Below are 14,411 nucleotides of genomic sequence, written 5' to 3'. Positions count from 1 at the left end.
ATAAATTTAACGTTCATAAACCGAGAAGTTCGTAAGCCAAGGGGTTCGTAGACCATCTTCTAACATTTCTGTTTGATAACACCTGGACAGAAATATAAAAGATAATGCTTAAATATTGGTACGCATTCCAATAAAAAGAAAGCAACGAGGAAGAGTCACTGAAACCAGAGCTAGAAAATGAATCCATCATGATTTGATTCCAGCATAGATGTGACACTGGCATTGCTTCTTATCTCATCGTTAAATAGAAGTCATACGGCTAACAGCTGACGGCCAAAAAATAAATAAATAAAAAAGAACAAAAAGCCCAGTAAAACAAATTGGTGGGGGACTCGTTGTCATGGTAACACCACCGGTGCATCACCATTCCTGTCTCCGGGGTGTCAGTGATGGTGGGCTGAGAGGGGTAACGAAACCCATTTAACGGTATAATTATAGCACGTTTAATAACAGCATGTGATGCGGTTTGGACTCAATGCGCTGCTAACCCACGTAAACCGCACACGAATTCCACATAAACAAACATGGAGGCTTTGCGAGGAATGCCAACGCAACCTGCTTGCTGACTAAATAATAATAATATATTTCATTTTAAGCGCCTTTCAAAACTCTCAAGGTCACTTTACAGTCATAGCGGAAGTGATTCAAATATAGAAAACTAGCTAGCTAGCTACCAGATAGCCAATACATAGCTAGCTACATAGCTAGCCAGCCAACAAGAAAGATATACAGCTAGCCAGCTACATAGGTAGCTAGCTACACTGCTCGCTAGATAGATGTAATAATAATAATACATTTCATTTATAAGCGCCTTTCAAAACTCTCAAGGTCACTCTACAGTCACAGGATAAGTTTTTCTGTGGGTGAGCAGCGGCAGCCACACGCGCCAGCCTTCACTCAACCTGAAAGTAACTCAAATAGATAGAAAACTAGCTAGCTAGATAATAGATAGCCAACAGATAGCTAGCCAGCCAACTAGAAATATATACAGCTAGCCAGCTACATAACTTGCTAGCTACACAGCTAGCTAGCTAGATATATAGCCAATGGATAGCTAGCTATCTACACAGCTAGCTAGCTATTGGCTACACAGAGAGCTAGCGAGAGAAACATATAGCTAATAGATAGCTAACTAGGTAGCCAGCGAGATAGCAAATAGATAAATAGAGCCTGGTTTTACGCACGACTTCTTCTACATTGGGAAATGGAGTCGCTGATAACAATAATTATACATTGCATTTATAAGCACCTTTCGCGTCCACTCAACCCGGAAGTAACTCAAATAGATAGAAAGCTAGCTAATGGATAGCTAGCAGATAGATGGCTAGGCCTTCACTCAACTCAGATAGAAAGCTATCTAGCTAATAGATAGCTAAAGACATGGAGAACAACGGCTGCTTTTTCAACAAGCCCTACGCTGAGATGTAAATCAGAGATAAATGCATACCTGCAGTGATAGCATGAGCGCCGGTTAACTCCCCATTGAACCCGTTCTCCCTTGCAGAAAAGGGGGCGGCGGTCGTATGAGCCCCACCAGTCTGGCATGTCCTGTACGAGGAAGATGAGAAACCGTTGGCCCCGTGGGTCCCAATGGGCTCCTGGCCCCTGGAAGGGTCCCACTGAGCTGAACCGTCTTCTGGTTGTCGCTCATCTGCCATGTTGGTACAAGCTCAGGACAGGGGGAAGGAGGGGTTGAGGGTTGTCTCTGATTCTGTGGGGAGGGAGGAGATACAGGCATGGTCACAAGTCGGCATGTTTTTTTGAGTGCTAAGTTAGCAATGTTAGCTAAAGGACGCTAAAGCGAGCTTAGAGCAAGGATGTCAACGTCAGTTTTTGCCGCCGTCCACATTGTCGTTACGGTTTCGTCTCAATGGCCGTTATTTGGGGAAGCCATTAGAATGTTGCGTATGCGGAACTGTCGCGGCTTGGAATTGAAGTGGATTTACGAGGGGCAGGAGATGTGAGACAATCTCTTTTCGTCAATGGATGCTACAGCTTCGTGTATGCTTTCAACATTTAGCTTGTAGGCAACGTGCACATTTCACCATGACTTCCTTGATCCACTGGTGAAAAGGACGCTTTGAGTTGCTTCATACAACAGAGAGGGTGCAGAAAGTGCTTAATATTGAATGACTGGGTGTCTTTTGTGTTGTGTCACATTATTTATTGAGTTATTTGTTGTTGTTTTGTTTTGACTTGGCTTCAACGACCATCACAAAGGTAAATAAAATGACTTAAAATGAATACTACTATATATATATATACACAGTAAAGTCTCGTTATATGGATATTCAAGGGAGTCTGAAAAATATCGATATAACTGGGACTATCGATATATCCGATATCGATATAACGAGACTTTACTGTATATATATGTATATATATATATATATATATATATATATATATATATATATATATATATATATATATATATATATATATATATATATATATATCCTATACACAGTAAAGTCTCGTTATATCGATATCGGATATATCGATAGTACCGCTTATTACGATACTATTTCCATGAACGCAAGGAGAAAATTACATGCGTGCAGGATCAGATATATCGATAGTCCCGGTTATATCGATATTTTTTCGGACTCCCTTGAATATCGATATAACGAGACTTTACTGTATATATATATACATATATATATATTTATAGCGTTAGTCATGAAAGAGATGTTTTATCTATTTAAATTTATTTAGATGTATGTATGTATGTATGTATGGATGGATGGATGCATGCGTGCGTGCATGGATGGGTGGATCTATTTTACATATTTATTTATTTACATATTTATTTATTTACATATTTATTTATCTACTTATTTGCAATTGCAGCACCCTCAATTTTTGAAGGCAACCATTTCCTGCCACAAAAAAAAAGTTCAACAACATATCGCAGCGTGCATCAAGTGCTACACATGTTACACATGCACAGAAGGCCAATTGCGCTTTTCAACTGCTGCGGGATGGCAGGCTGACGATGCATTTTGCCAGCCACAAATAACCGTTTATGGTGTTTTTTTTTTTATAGACGGACTTCGCAATTCAAGGGCAAATATTCGCCACATTTAAGCGTGTTTTTCAAAAAGGTGGTATTTTAACACATTCATTGCCAGACGATGTACAAAAATGTGTCAACTCCCGTGCCAGGGTTTTTGTCATTTTCACTCAAATTGTAAAACCCACACAATAGTTAGTTTTCGGGCTACAAAAACATTCAATGCAGCGTAAGAAACCTTAGACGCTCGTTTCATCAGAAAACATAAAAGAGTTCATTTCTAAGTCACACGAGTCTGCAGTTATCTAAGCTTGAAATCGGGGTGTAGCAAAAGCGTTCAAAGCAGTCCTGTCAGCGCGGTCTTCGTTTGATCGATTGGGCCGTTCGTTCCTTATGGATCGCGTCTTCCCGCAAAATGTGATGGAATGCCTTCGTTTTAGCCCCGTGTCAATTATCGTTAAGGTGCCCTTCAGCAAATGCGGTCAACCTTCCGCGCTGAACGTCTCCAGTTGGAGCTTGAATTAGCATTAGCGCGGCATCTGCTTTGCTAGCCAGTAATTTGCATTTGCTGTAATATTGACTTCACCTTGGACATTCACTAACTAACATTGACGCAATTTGCCAATGCGAAAAATGATGCGTGTCGAGATAGATATGGATGTAATGGCATTTTAATTTGAGTCTATTCACCGTATCGTTAGCATTTGGAAATTGAGGGGAGTGATCGAGTAGAGATTTTTTTTTGAAAGATGTCATGGATTCGTGTCATGATTTGGTGGGATATTAGCAACATTATACAAACGCACCCAAAATAACAAAAAAATCGAGTATATGAAAAAAAACAAGTCAATTTAAATAACTCCCTAAGAATCAGAATCATTTTTATTGCCAAGTATGTAGAACACACAAGGAATTTGTTTCCGGTAGAACACACTGCACTAGTATCGTCGTCAAAAAAAAAACTGCTAAGTTGCACTATACAGTTCCATTTTGGCTACTGTTGAAAGAGTTCAAAGAGTTAATGGCTAAGACTAGCTATGAATCACAACAATAGCTAGCTTATAATCAATTGTATTAAAGGACAGTCGACACCATTTTTTTGTTTCCTCATTGACATCAGAAAAACGTTTTGCAGCATCTAAAATACCCAAAACACGCAGGCTGATATTTTTAGTCAAATGCAAAACACCAATAAAAATGAGTTAAAGTGTCCCAAAACTACTTCAAAACGATCTTGGAAATGGCGAATTTCAGAAGGTCCCGCCCCCTTGTTCGTGATGTCACGCTAGGACGTCTTTGTGTTGCTCTAGAATCAAAACAATGGCCTCAGATTCGGAGAAGATGCTATCTTGTTACTTATCCAGTTATGAATATGATTCAAATAGTTCTGAAGAGGAAAGCATACATGTTTGCAATCGATTAAAGAAGTCCTTCCGTGTCATTTTGAGGCGTCAGGACTCTGATGTAGCGTTCCAGAAAATGCACAAAATGGCGCACAAGCTCCGTTGGAAATGGGCTGATTTGTCTGCTGTGAATTTCTGTCAACTAGTATCAAATAGTAGTCTTGGTGCAACACACAACGATTCACCATCGCGTTATTTCTCCATTTTCCTTCTAATTTCGGGATCAACACGATGTTTTAAGACCGAATGTAGTACCCAATATGCATTTTGGCTTTCTCGGTCAGTGACGATACCTACCGTGACGTCACCAACTCAAAAACAAGACCTGAATATTCAGCGCGAGTCTTAAAAGATAAAATATAGCTATATGCGGTGGAATCTTTGTCAAATACACTCAGTAGAAGTCATTTCAAATGATTTGAGAAATTATGGACACAACTTGTCCCACATAAAATAAGGTCTATTTTGTGTAGTTTTATGTCTTAGAAAATTAGACAGTAGAAAATGATGTTTTATGAGGACCTGGACCTGAACGGATTATTATCATTTAAATGGTTTCCTATGGGAAATTAATTTTTGGGAACAAATTTAGGTCGTAAGCCAAGGTATCAATGTACTGTACATTATTTTTTTTTCAACTTCAACCCAAAAAATGTTTGTTTTCTTTAAAAGCCTCAATTGCCCTTAGTTGCCTTGACTTTCTTTCCTAGTTGGACAACTGTTTGGGGTTGATTTAGGGCCAATACTACCAGTAAGACTTTAGTTTGCTGACGAAGCTTCTTGGATAAGAAGCGACACCTTGAAAGAAGTACAGATGAGGGCTGAAGAAACCTTTTCATCGATGGATCATTCCAGTACGACTGAGAGCTTACACAGACCTTTCGTGTCCATGTAATGAGTGACATTTGTCTAATTTCTGCCACCCACCCTCCACCGTGAGTCTTCCTCCCACCTCTTATGACTTCCTACCTCTTTCCCTTCCCCCCCTGGTATTGTCCAGCCACCTCCACACTCCTCCCCCAGCTTCTATCAGCTTTCATCCGCTTTCTTGGCCTTTTTTCTTCTTCCCATCTCGCCTCCTACGTTCTGAACGCATTGAAATGTCAGCATCTCGGCGTGCGTGTACGTCACACAGATGCTGCATTGCGGGGCTCTCCTCGCAAGGCCGCCTCACTGCGGGAACTCGAGAGCTGCAAAGCAGCTCCGGAGGCACATGTTTCTTTTTTCACATCATAATAAAAACATTTCAACACAGGGATGATTTACACAAAGCCAGAGGAAACCTGCTACAGTGATACCTTGGCTTACGAACTTAATTGGTTCCCAGACAGAGTGTGCAAGGCGAAAAGTGTGTATCGCAAAAATTAATTTCCCATAGGAAACCATTAAAATGAGAATAATCCGTTCCCTGGTCCCCATAAAACACAATTTTCTACTTTTATAAGCCTGAAAACTACACAAAATAGACCTTATTTTATGTATAATAAATGTGCTATGGTATTATAATTAAAGAAATAAACTGTACTATATAATAAAGTGGTTTTATTTACCTTTGTGATGGTTCGTCTGTGTAAGCTCTCAGTCGTACAGGAGTGGTCCATCGATGAGAAGGTTTCTTCAGCCGTCATCTGTACAAAAGTGAAGGTTTCGGACGTTTCGCCTCCTATCCAAGAGGCTTCGTCAGCGAACTAAAGTCTGACTGGTCGTATCGGCCCCATTTATATATCCCTAATGTCCAGACCTGGTGGCGCCGGACACAGCTATGATAGGTCCCTACTCTCAGGTTGGGGGGGGCGCGGGACCCCCCCTTGTGGCCCCACTGATTGTTCCTACATTCCTGACTAACGATTGGCCTATTGGAGTGGGGGGAATAGGCCAATCGTTAGTCAGGAATGTAGGAACAATCAGTGGGGCCACAAGGGGGGGGTCCCGCGCCCCCCCCCAACCTGAGAGTAGGGACCTATCTTTGTGATGGTTGTTGATGGCTTGCTGGAATGGAGTGGCCGGTTTCATCAGCATTAAACACTTGATGAGGAACGTAACCTTCTTCTTTCACCATCTTGAGGAATGCCAAAATGGAACTGTATAGTGCCACTTAGCAGTTTTTTTTTTTGACAACGATACTAGTGCAGCGTGTTCTACCGGAAACAAATTCCTTGTGTGTTCTACATACGTGGCAATAAAGATGATTCTGATTCTGATTCTGATGATCGCTTGTAGGTGCTTTCTGTACTATAATTTTACCTAGTTCCTCATCAGTTGTGTTCTGTTTAGCTGGGTTGATAGCTTTTTGCATCAGGTGTGCATATGGCTTGTGAGGGTTATTTGTGGAGCCTGATGGATGGTTTGAACTATAAAAGTTGAAACAAGTCCAAATTTCGCTGTTTTCTATCATTTTTTAACTCTCTCTCACTGTCATCTGCCTGTCTCTTTAATGTTTAAACAACCTACCCTCACTGCTGCATTCTTGACCAATCACGTGGCTTTAACCGACGACTGGGGGCGAGGAATTGAGGACCAAAACAAGCCGGCTGCCATTTTCTTGTCAGGAGAACGTGCTCGTTCGCATCACTCATTGTGGCAGCTCCGCGTGTATACCGAAAAAAAGTTTGTACGGCGAGGTAAAATGTTCATAAATTTAATATTCGTAAACCGAGGTATCACCGTACTGCTCTCACTTTCATCGCACAGCTAAATGCTGTACTCGCCACAAAAGCGAATTGCTTGGTACTAGAATGAGACATTACCCCAAGGAACAAAACCGGATAGATGCGACTTGAAAACAAAAAAAAAAAAACTAGCTATTTGAAAATGTTTCAAGACAGCACAGACAGACAGACTAACGGAAGACGGTGCTTCAGGCACTTCACACTTTCACTGCGTTAAATGGATTGCCCCGTCAGAGAGAGCGTTTCAAGCCACTGAAGTCTTAATACTGAATTAACCTGCTGTTTTCATGACTTTCCGTGTGTATTTATGGTGACAGGCGTGACGGTGGCATCAGTCCTCTTAGGACGACGGGTTGACTGACGTCTACGTTGCAAATGCTGCATCTGCAGTTTATATTTTGACGCAAATGCTGTGGCGTCATGTCATTTGGTGGTGTTAGTGGACACTTTTGAATTGAAAGATAAAAAAAAAAAACCTCCAAGCTGCAAAACTCGTCGAGTAACCGCAAAACAAACAAAAAAATTGCACTCAAATAGCAAATGGATTTATATTCTGTTCCATTTCATGGAGTTGTGTTATCAGCTGTGACAAAACAACACACAATCACCAAATGACAGTATAGCTAGCTAGAGAGATAGCTAATAGATAGCAAATAGTTATCTAGCTATGTAGCCAGCTCGATAGCCAGCTAGCTAGATAGCCAGCTAGATAAATAGCCAGCGTGTGGAGCGTCTGTATTTTTTTTGTGTATTTAGTATTTTTTTTAAGATACAGTAAGATCTCGTTATATCGATATCGGATATATCGATAGTCCCGGTTATATCGATACTATTTCTATGCACGCACAGAGAAAATTACATGCAAACAGGATCAGATATATCGATAGTCCCGGTTATATCGATATTTTTTTGGACTCCCTTGAATATCCATATAACGAGACTTTACTGTATAATGTTCATTTGTGTTGTCATATTTATGATTGAGTTGTTTTGTTTTTTTACTTTATGTTACTTCCGGGTTGACTGAACGCTGGCGTGTGTGGCTGCCACTTCTCACCCACAGAAAAAAATATTGTCTTTTGAGAGTTTTGAAAGGTGCTTATAAATGACCAAAGTCAAATTAGGATTGTTATTTTATTTTTGTATTCCAAAACATACCGGCTTATATCTATATATGAGATTCTAGCTCTCTCTTGTGTCTATTTATAATTGTATTTTATTTGTTGCATTCTATTTGTGATTGTATTTTATTTATTATAGTAGCTATGCTTGTCTGCGACTGTCGAGTGTCCTTGAGAGCTTTCAAAGGCGCTTAAAATTTAATGTACAGTAAAGTCTCGTTATATCGATATTCAAGGGAGTCCGAAAAAATATCGGACTAAATTAAATTAAATTAAAAAAAATAACCGGGACTATCGATATATCCGACCCTGTTTGCATGTAATTTTCTCCGTGCGTGCATAGAAATAGTATCGATATAGCCGGGACTATCGATATATCCGATATCGATATAACGAGACTTTACTGTATTTTTATTATAAATTCATTCACACATCACAGAAGTTGTCCAGGTGAAGCGCAGAATGGATTTTTTTTTTTCATTTTTAAGCATAGGGACTACATCCAAAAGCCTTCATTTTCTTCAAAAGATGACCCTACGCCTTATACGCATTTATTCATCACTAATCAAGCCAAAAAAATAATAATGTTTCGTTCCATAATTGCGCCATGGTCTGACCAGCTTTCCTGTAATAATAACAGAACAAGCTCAATCTTATGTTTCAACACTTCACAGACGTGCTGTGTACCTGTAAAATAGGTAAAAAGAGCGAGCGAGCGAGCAAGCAAAAAAAAAAAAGAGTGCTTGTCTGTTACTTCCATCAAAGCTGTGGTCGTGTGGGTGGACGTACATGTGAGCCGCAAGCTTCTAGAAGCGAGAGTGGGAAGTGGCGATTGAGTGGGAAGAGAAGAGCTGCTTTAGTGAGACCATCAACACCAAGGTCCGCTGAAAGCCACTCACGCTTTTGTGAGCCTTTTTATGTTTTTATTTTATTGTATTGTATTGTTTATTTTTTATGTTTTGTTATTTAATTTAATTATTTACAATACATAACAAAGTAAAACAGTAAAAGAGAATCTTTCTGGGTTCGAGCCTTTGTCCGCAGTGTCCGATCTAAGGACCTCTGACAGGGGTCTACCACTACAACCCCCTTGAAAATCATGACAAGGCATCTCAAAATTCTGCTACAAAGTCTCTTTGGGAAAATTGTTGAGCATCTTTGGCATCATCATTTTCTTGTTTGCCAACACACATCCACCCACTCACACTACTCACACTACTATGCACACAAGCAAAGCATTTTGTTGATCTCGTGGGACGACGCATCCAGCAGCCACCTGTCAGTTTTAATGCGATCAGCAGAGTGTACGGCATTTTTTTTTCTTCTTTTCTTGTACGTGGCGCTTTTGTCTGTCCATGTGTGTGAGTGTCCATGTAGGTCTGTGTGTGAGTGTTTTGTTTATGCTTTTGAGGGGGGGGGGGGGAATAAACAGGACGTGTACATGGTTGATACATGACTAGCTCGCTAGAGGTAGGCCATCTAGCTCGCTCGACGTAGACCATCTAGCTCGCTCGATGTAGACCATCTAGCTCGCTAGACGTAGACCATCGAGCTCGCTAGACGTAGACCATCTAGCTCGCTAGACGTAGACCATCTAGCTCGCTCGACGTAGACCATCTAGCTCGCTCGATGTAGACCATCTAGCTCGCTATACGTAGACCATCGAGCTTGCTAGACGTAGACCATCTAGCTCACTCGACGTAGACCATCTAGCTCACTCGACGTAGACCATCTAGCTCGCTATACGTAGACCATCTAGCTCGCTATACGTAGACCATCTAGCTCGCTATACGTAGACCATCTAGCTCGCTAGACGTAGACCATGTAGCTCGCTATACGTAGACCATCTAGCTCGCTATACGTAGACCATGTAGCTCGCTATACGTAGACCATCTAGCTCGCTATACGTAGACCATGTAGCTCGCTAGACGTAGACCATGTAGCTCGCTAGACGTAGACCATGTAGCTCGCTAGACGTAGACCATTTGGCTCGCTAGACGTAGACCATGTAGCTCGCTATACGTAGACCATCTAGCTCGCTCGATATAGACCATCTAGCTAGCTACCTAACTATCTATCTATCTGCTACCGATTTGCTATCTAACTGGCTATCTATTAGCTACAGCAATCTATTAGCTAGCTTTCTATCTATTTGAGTTATGTCCGGGTTGAGTGAAGCTGGTGCTGTGACTGTAAAGTGACCTTGAGAGTTTTGAAAGGCGCTTACAAATGAAATTTATTATAATTATTATGATTACAATATAGCCAGGTAAAGCAACAACTTTGGAAGAAGGCTTCCTCAAAAAAATGTTATCATGATCATGAAAAAATCGTATTCAAAATCGTATCAGCCCATGTCATCAAATTTACCAAAACAGAGACTGATATGGCATCTTACGGCAAATCCAACTCTTGACTGGTACTGAGTGGCTCACAGACACATACAATCCATCCATACATCCAAACATGAACACTCAATTTTGAAATGCGACGCCACAAAACATGGCAAAGGTGTCGTAAAGGTGTCGTCCACGATAGCACAACGGCACTACGGTCCGCCGAATAAAGTCAATGGTCCGGTGGTATCGTGAAGCTAACGGTGCCTTTTTAGCAGGGCGGTGACGCAGCAACTTTTCAGCGGCACATGTCGTGTAAGCAGTGTAAGATGACTACAAAGAAAAGGAGGCAGAGACTCACCTGACTAACTGCGATACGGTCCGTGACTCAGGGGAAAGCTTGCATCCGAGTTCTGGAAAAGTGACAGGAGATAAAGGGTGAGAACAATGGTGGAGGTTAGAAAAGCAGAGAGACAGATTTGCCTCTTTAGTCCTTTGAGAGCGCGGCGGCAGGTGGCGTTTCTTAATACACGCGCACGGATACACGCGCACAAACTCGCAGCAAGCTAGCACCTGCAAATCTGCCGGACAGATGGAGAGAGGATGAGGTGGAAGAGTCGGAATCAGTCAATGGTGGCGCTAAGGAGAGCTCGTAGCTTTGTGATTGACCGTGCAGCGTCCGCGCCGGTTAGCGTGACGCGCTTCGACATGATTGATAACACAGCATAAAGGGTAACAAAAGTACAAAGAGTCGCGACAAAGATTAAGAAGTTGACTGAGCTGCATCTCAAGTGATGTTACTCACAATATAGCGAGTTCACACATCATATGAGTGAATGATAAGCTGAATTTGCCAGCGAATGCTGATTTTGTCTGCTTGAAAAAAATAATAGTAATAAAAAATTGCCATAGAGAGTTATTTTTACCAATTCAAATATTTTATCATTTATATATAAACATATATATACAGACAGACAGATAGATAGACAGGCTACCTATATCCATCAAGGTTGACCGGGCTAGCTAGTTAGCCTGTCTATCTATCTATCTAGCTAGCTCGATAGTTAGCTCGATAGCTAGTCCGATAGTTAGATAGATAAACAAACAAACGGACAAGGATAGATAGATAGATAGATAGGTAGATAGATAGAAGCTAGCTATATAGACAGGCTAGCTAGATAGACAGGCTAGCTAGCGAGCTAGACAGCCCAGCTCGCTAGCTAGAATAGCTAGCTAGATAGACTAGCTAGCGAGATAGATAAACAAACAAAGGAACAAGGAATGACAGTTTTATTCACAGAGCTAGATAGATAGACAGGCTGTCTATCTATCTAGCTAGCTCGATAGTTAGCCCGATAGCGAGATAGATAAACAAACAAACGGACAAGGAATGACAGTTTTATTTACATAGGTAGATAGACAGAAGCTAGCTATATAGATACACAGGCTAGCTATATAGATAGACAGGTTAGCTAGCGAGCTAGACAGCCCAGCTCGCTAGCTAGACTAGCTAGCTAGATAGATAAACAAACGAACAAGGAATGACAGTTTTATTCACAGAGTTAGATAGACAGCCTGTCTATCTATCTAGCTAGCTCAATAGTTAGCCCGATAGCTAGCCAGATAGCGAGATAGATAAACAATCAAACGGACAAGGAATGGCAGTTTTATTTACATAGGTAGATAGATAGAAGCTGGCTACATAGATAGACAGGCTAGCTATATAGATAGACAGGCTAGCTAGCGAGCTAAACAGCCCAGCTCGCTAGCTAGACTAGCTAGCTAGATAAACAAACAAACGAACAAGGAATGACAGTTTTATTCACAGAGCTAGATGGATATACAGGCTATCTATCTACTACGGATAGATAGCTACTAGCTATCTATCCATCAAGTAGCTATCTATCTATCTATCTATCTATCTATCTATCTATCTATCTATCTATCTATCCATCCATCCATCATGAGTGAATTCTGCAAGTAAGATCCGATGAATGGCACGGGCTAATATGTTTGTCTCATTTTATGTTATTTATTTGAGCGGGGTCAAGGGTCGGGGGAGGGGGTGTGTGTGAAGGCTTTCCTATTCCCCAGAGTAGACGAGGCTAGAAATCCATCAAGGTTGACCGATGAATCATTGCACCACCCCACCACTCTCAAGCTGATCAGACAATAGAGGATATTAAATTGCTTTGTTTATTATTGATTTAAAAAAAAAAAAACATCCCAAAAACAAACCGCACAAATCAAAACATAAATATTACCATGTTATTTGTTCACGTTTATTACGTAGATGTCTATGTACGGTTTGCTCTAGGGAGCGGTGAAGAGCAGCCTCTCAGTTTCCATAGCGACTGCCCTAACTCAGTCAGTCTCCATGGCAACTAATAACGGCATTAGCTGATTCAGAAAACGTTCATCCCGAAAAGGAATGATGGCTTTCACCCGTGACGATTCCAAGATGGATGAAAGTAGCTTTTAAAAATATTACGCTGATAACCCCTCTTAACCAATCGTTCCTGTTCCTGGAGACTAAACTCAAAATCCGCAACAGACGGTGGTGACATCACCGCGGGGGTAGGAAGCAACCATGACCCCTCAGATAAGTCAAGAGGTCATTTCCGGGTCGCTGAAACATGGCGTCGTAGCACTGATATTCCACCGTCGGGGGTTCTATGACAGTTTATAACAGTGTTTGAAATAACGTCTGCCCGGAGGCCCGGGGCGTACAACTTTTACGTCGGGCGTACAACGTTCAAAACGGGTGGCCGACAACTTCTTCAAGAAAAAAAAATAAAAAAATTCAAATCAAACATTTGTTTTATTCAATAAAGCAAAAGCTACAAGCAAACCGCTACAAGCTACGTGGACTCCTGTTTCTAAGCGCCTTTCAAAACTCTCAAGTACACTTTACAGTCACGGTATAGTCGGAAGCACGAAACAGGCTTCTGATTGGCTGCCGTGCTGTGTATGCAAAATGCTAAACAAACGTTAGTTTGGTAATTTCAAATAGTTCTGAAGAGGAAAGCATAAATGTTTGCAATCGATTAAAGAAGTCCTTCCGGATCAATTCGAGCCGCTAGGACTCCAATATAGCGCCCAGAAAATGCACAAGATAATCATAATAATACAGTAAAGTCTCGTTATATCGATATTCAAGGGAGTCCAAAAAAATATCGATATAACCGAGACTATCGATATATCCGACCCTGTTTGCATGTAATTTTCTCCGTGCGTGCATAGAAATAGTATCGATATATCCGATATCGATATAACGAGACTTTACTGTAATAATATAATAATAATAATAATACATTTCATTTACAAGCACCTTTCAAAACTCTAAAGGTCACTTTACAGTCACATGATATGTTTTTCTGTGGGTGAGCAGCGGCAGCCACGTGCGCCAACGTTCACTCAACCCGGAATAACTCAAATAGATAGCTAGCTAGCTAATAAATAGATAATTGGTAGTCAGCTAGCTAGCTAATAGATTGCTAGCTGATTTGTCCGCTGGGAATTTGTATAAACGTACATCTTCTTTATGCGTGTTACGTGTTATCGCAATTGGCTGCGACACACAACAATTCACCATCTCGTTATTTATGTTTTCCTTCTAATTTCGCGATTAACACGATGTTTTCAGACAAAAAAAAAGTACCCAAAATGCATTGTGTGTCACTTTCTCGGTCAGGGGAGTTCCTTCCGTGACGTCACGTCAGGCATCGTCACCAACTCTAAAACAAGACTTCCTGAATATTTAGCGCGAGTCTTAAAAGGTAAAATATAGCGATATGAAGTGGAATCTTTGTAAATTTTGCTCAGTAGAAGTCATTTGAAGCGTCGGTTGTCCTTTAACAAACTGA

General features: G+C 41.0%; 1 protein-coding gene across 8 annotated transcripts in view; it reads right to left on the bottom strand.

The window, feature by feature from the left end:
- Positions 1-14,411, bottom strand: part of map2 (microtubule-associated protein 2) — a 50,816-nt gene that overhangs the window by 29,915 nt on the left and 6,490 nt on the right. For all 8 annotated transcript variants that reach the window (XM_089003473.1, XM_089003472.1, XM_089003474.1 and 5 more), the window contains exons 2-3: positions 10,907-10,958; positions 1,448-1,711 (exon numbers count right to left, since the gene is read on the bottom strand). In XM_089003473.1, coding sequence (XP_088859599.1) covers positions 1,448-1,658 — 211 coding nt within the window. In that variant the 5' untranslated portion in view covers positions 1,659-1,711; positions 10,907-10,958. The remainder of the gene's footprint in view (positions 1-1,447; positions 1,712-10,906; positions 10,959-14,411) is intronic.

This window comes from Hippocampus bargibanti, linkage group LG08, assembly GCF_051943395.1.
Source record: "Hippocampus bargibanti isolate YZ-2025 linkage group LG08, ASM5194339v1, whole genome shotgun sequence".
NCBI classification, from domain to species: Eukaryota; Metazoa; Chordata; class Actinopteri; order Syngnathiformes; family Syngnathidae; genus Hippocampus; species Hippocampus bargibanti.
The sequence above is the reverse complement of the archived record's forward strand: the minus strand, read 5'-3'. Positions and strand labels throughout refer to the sequence as shown.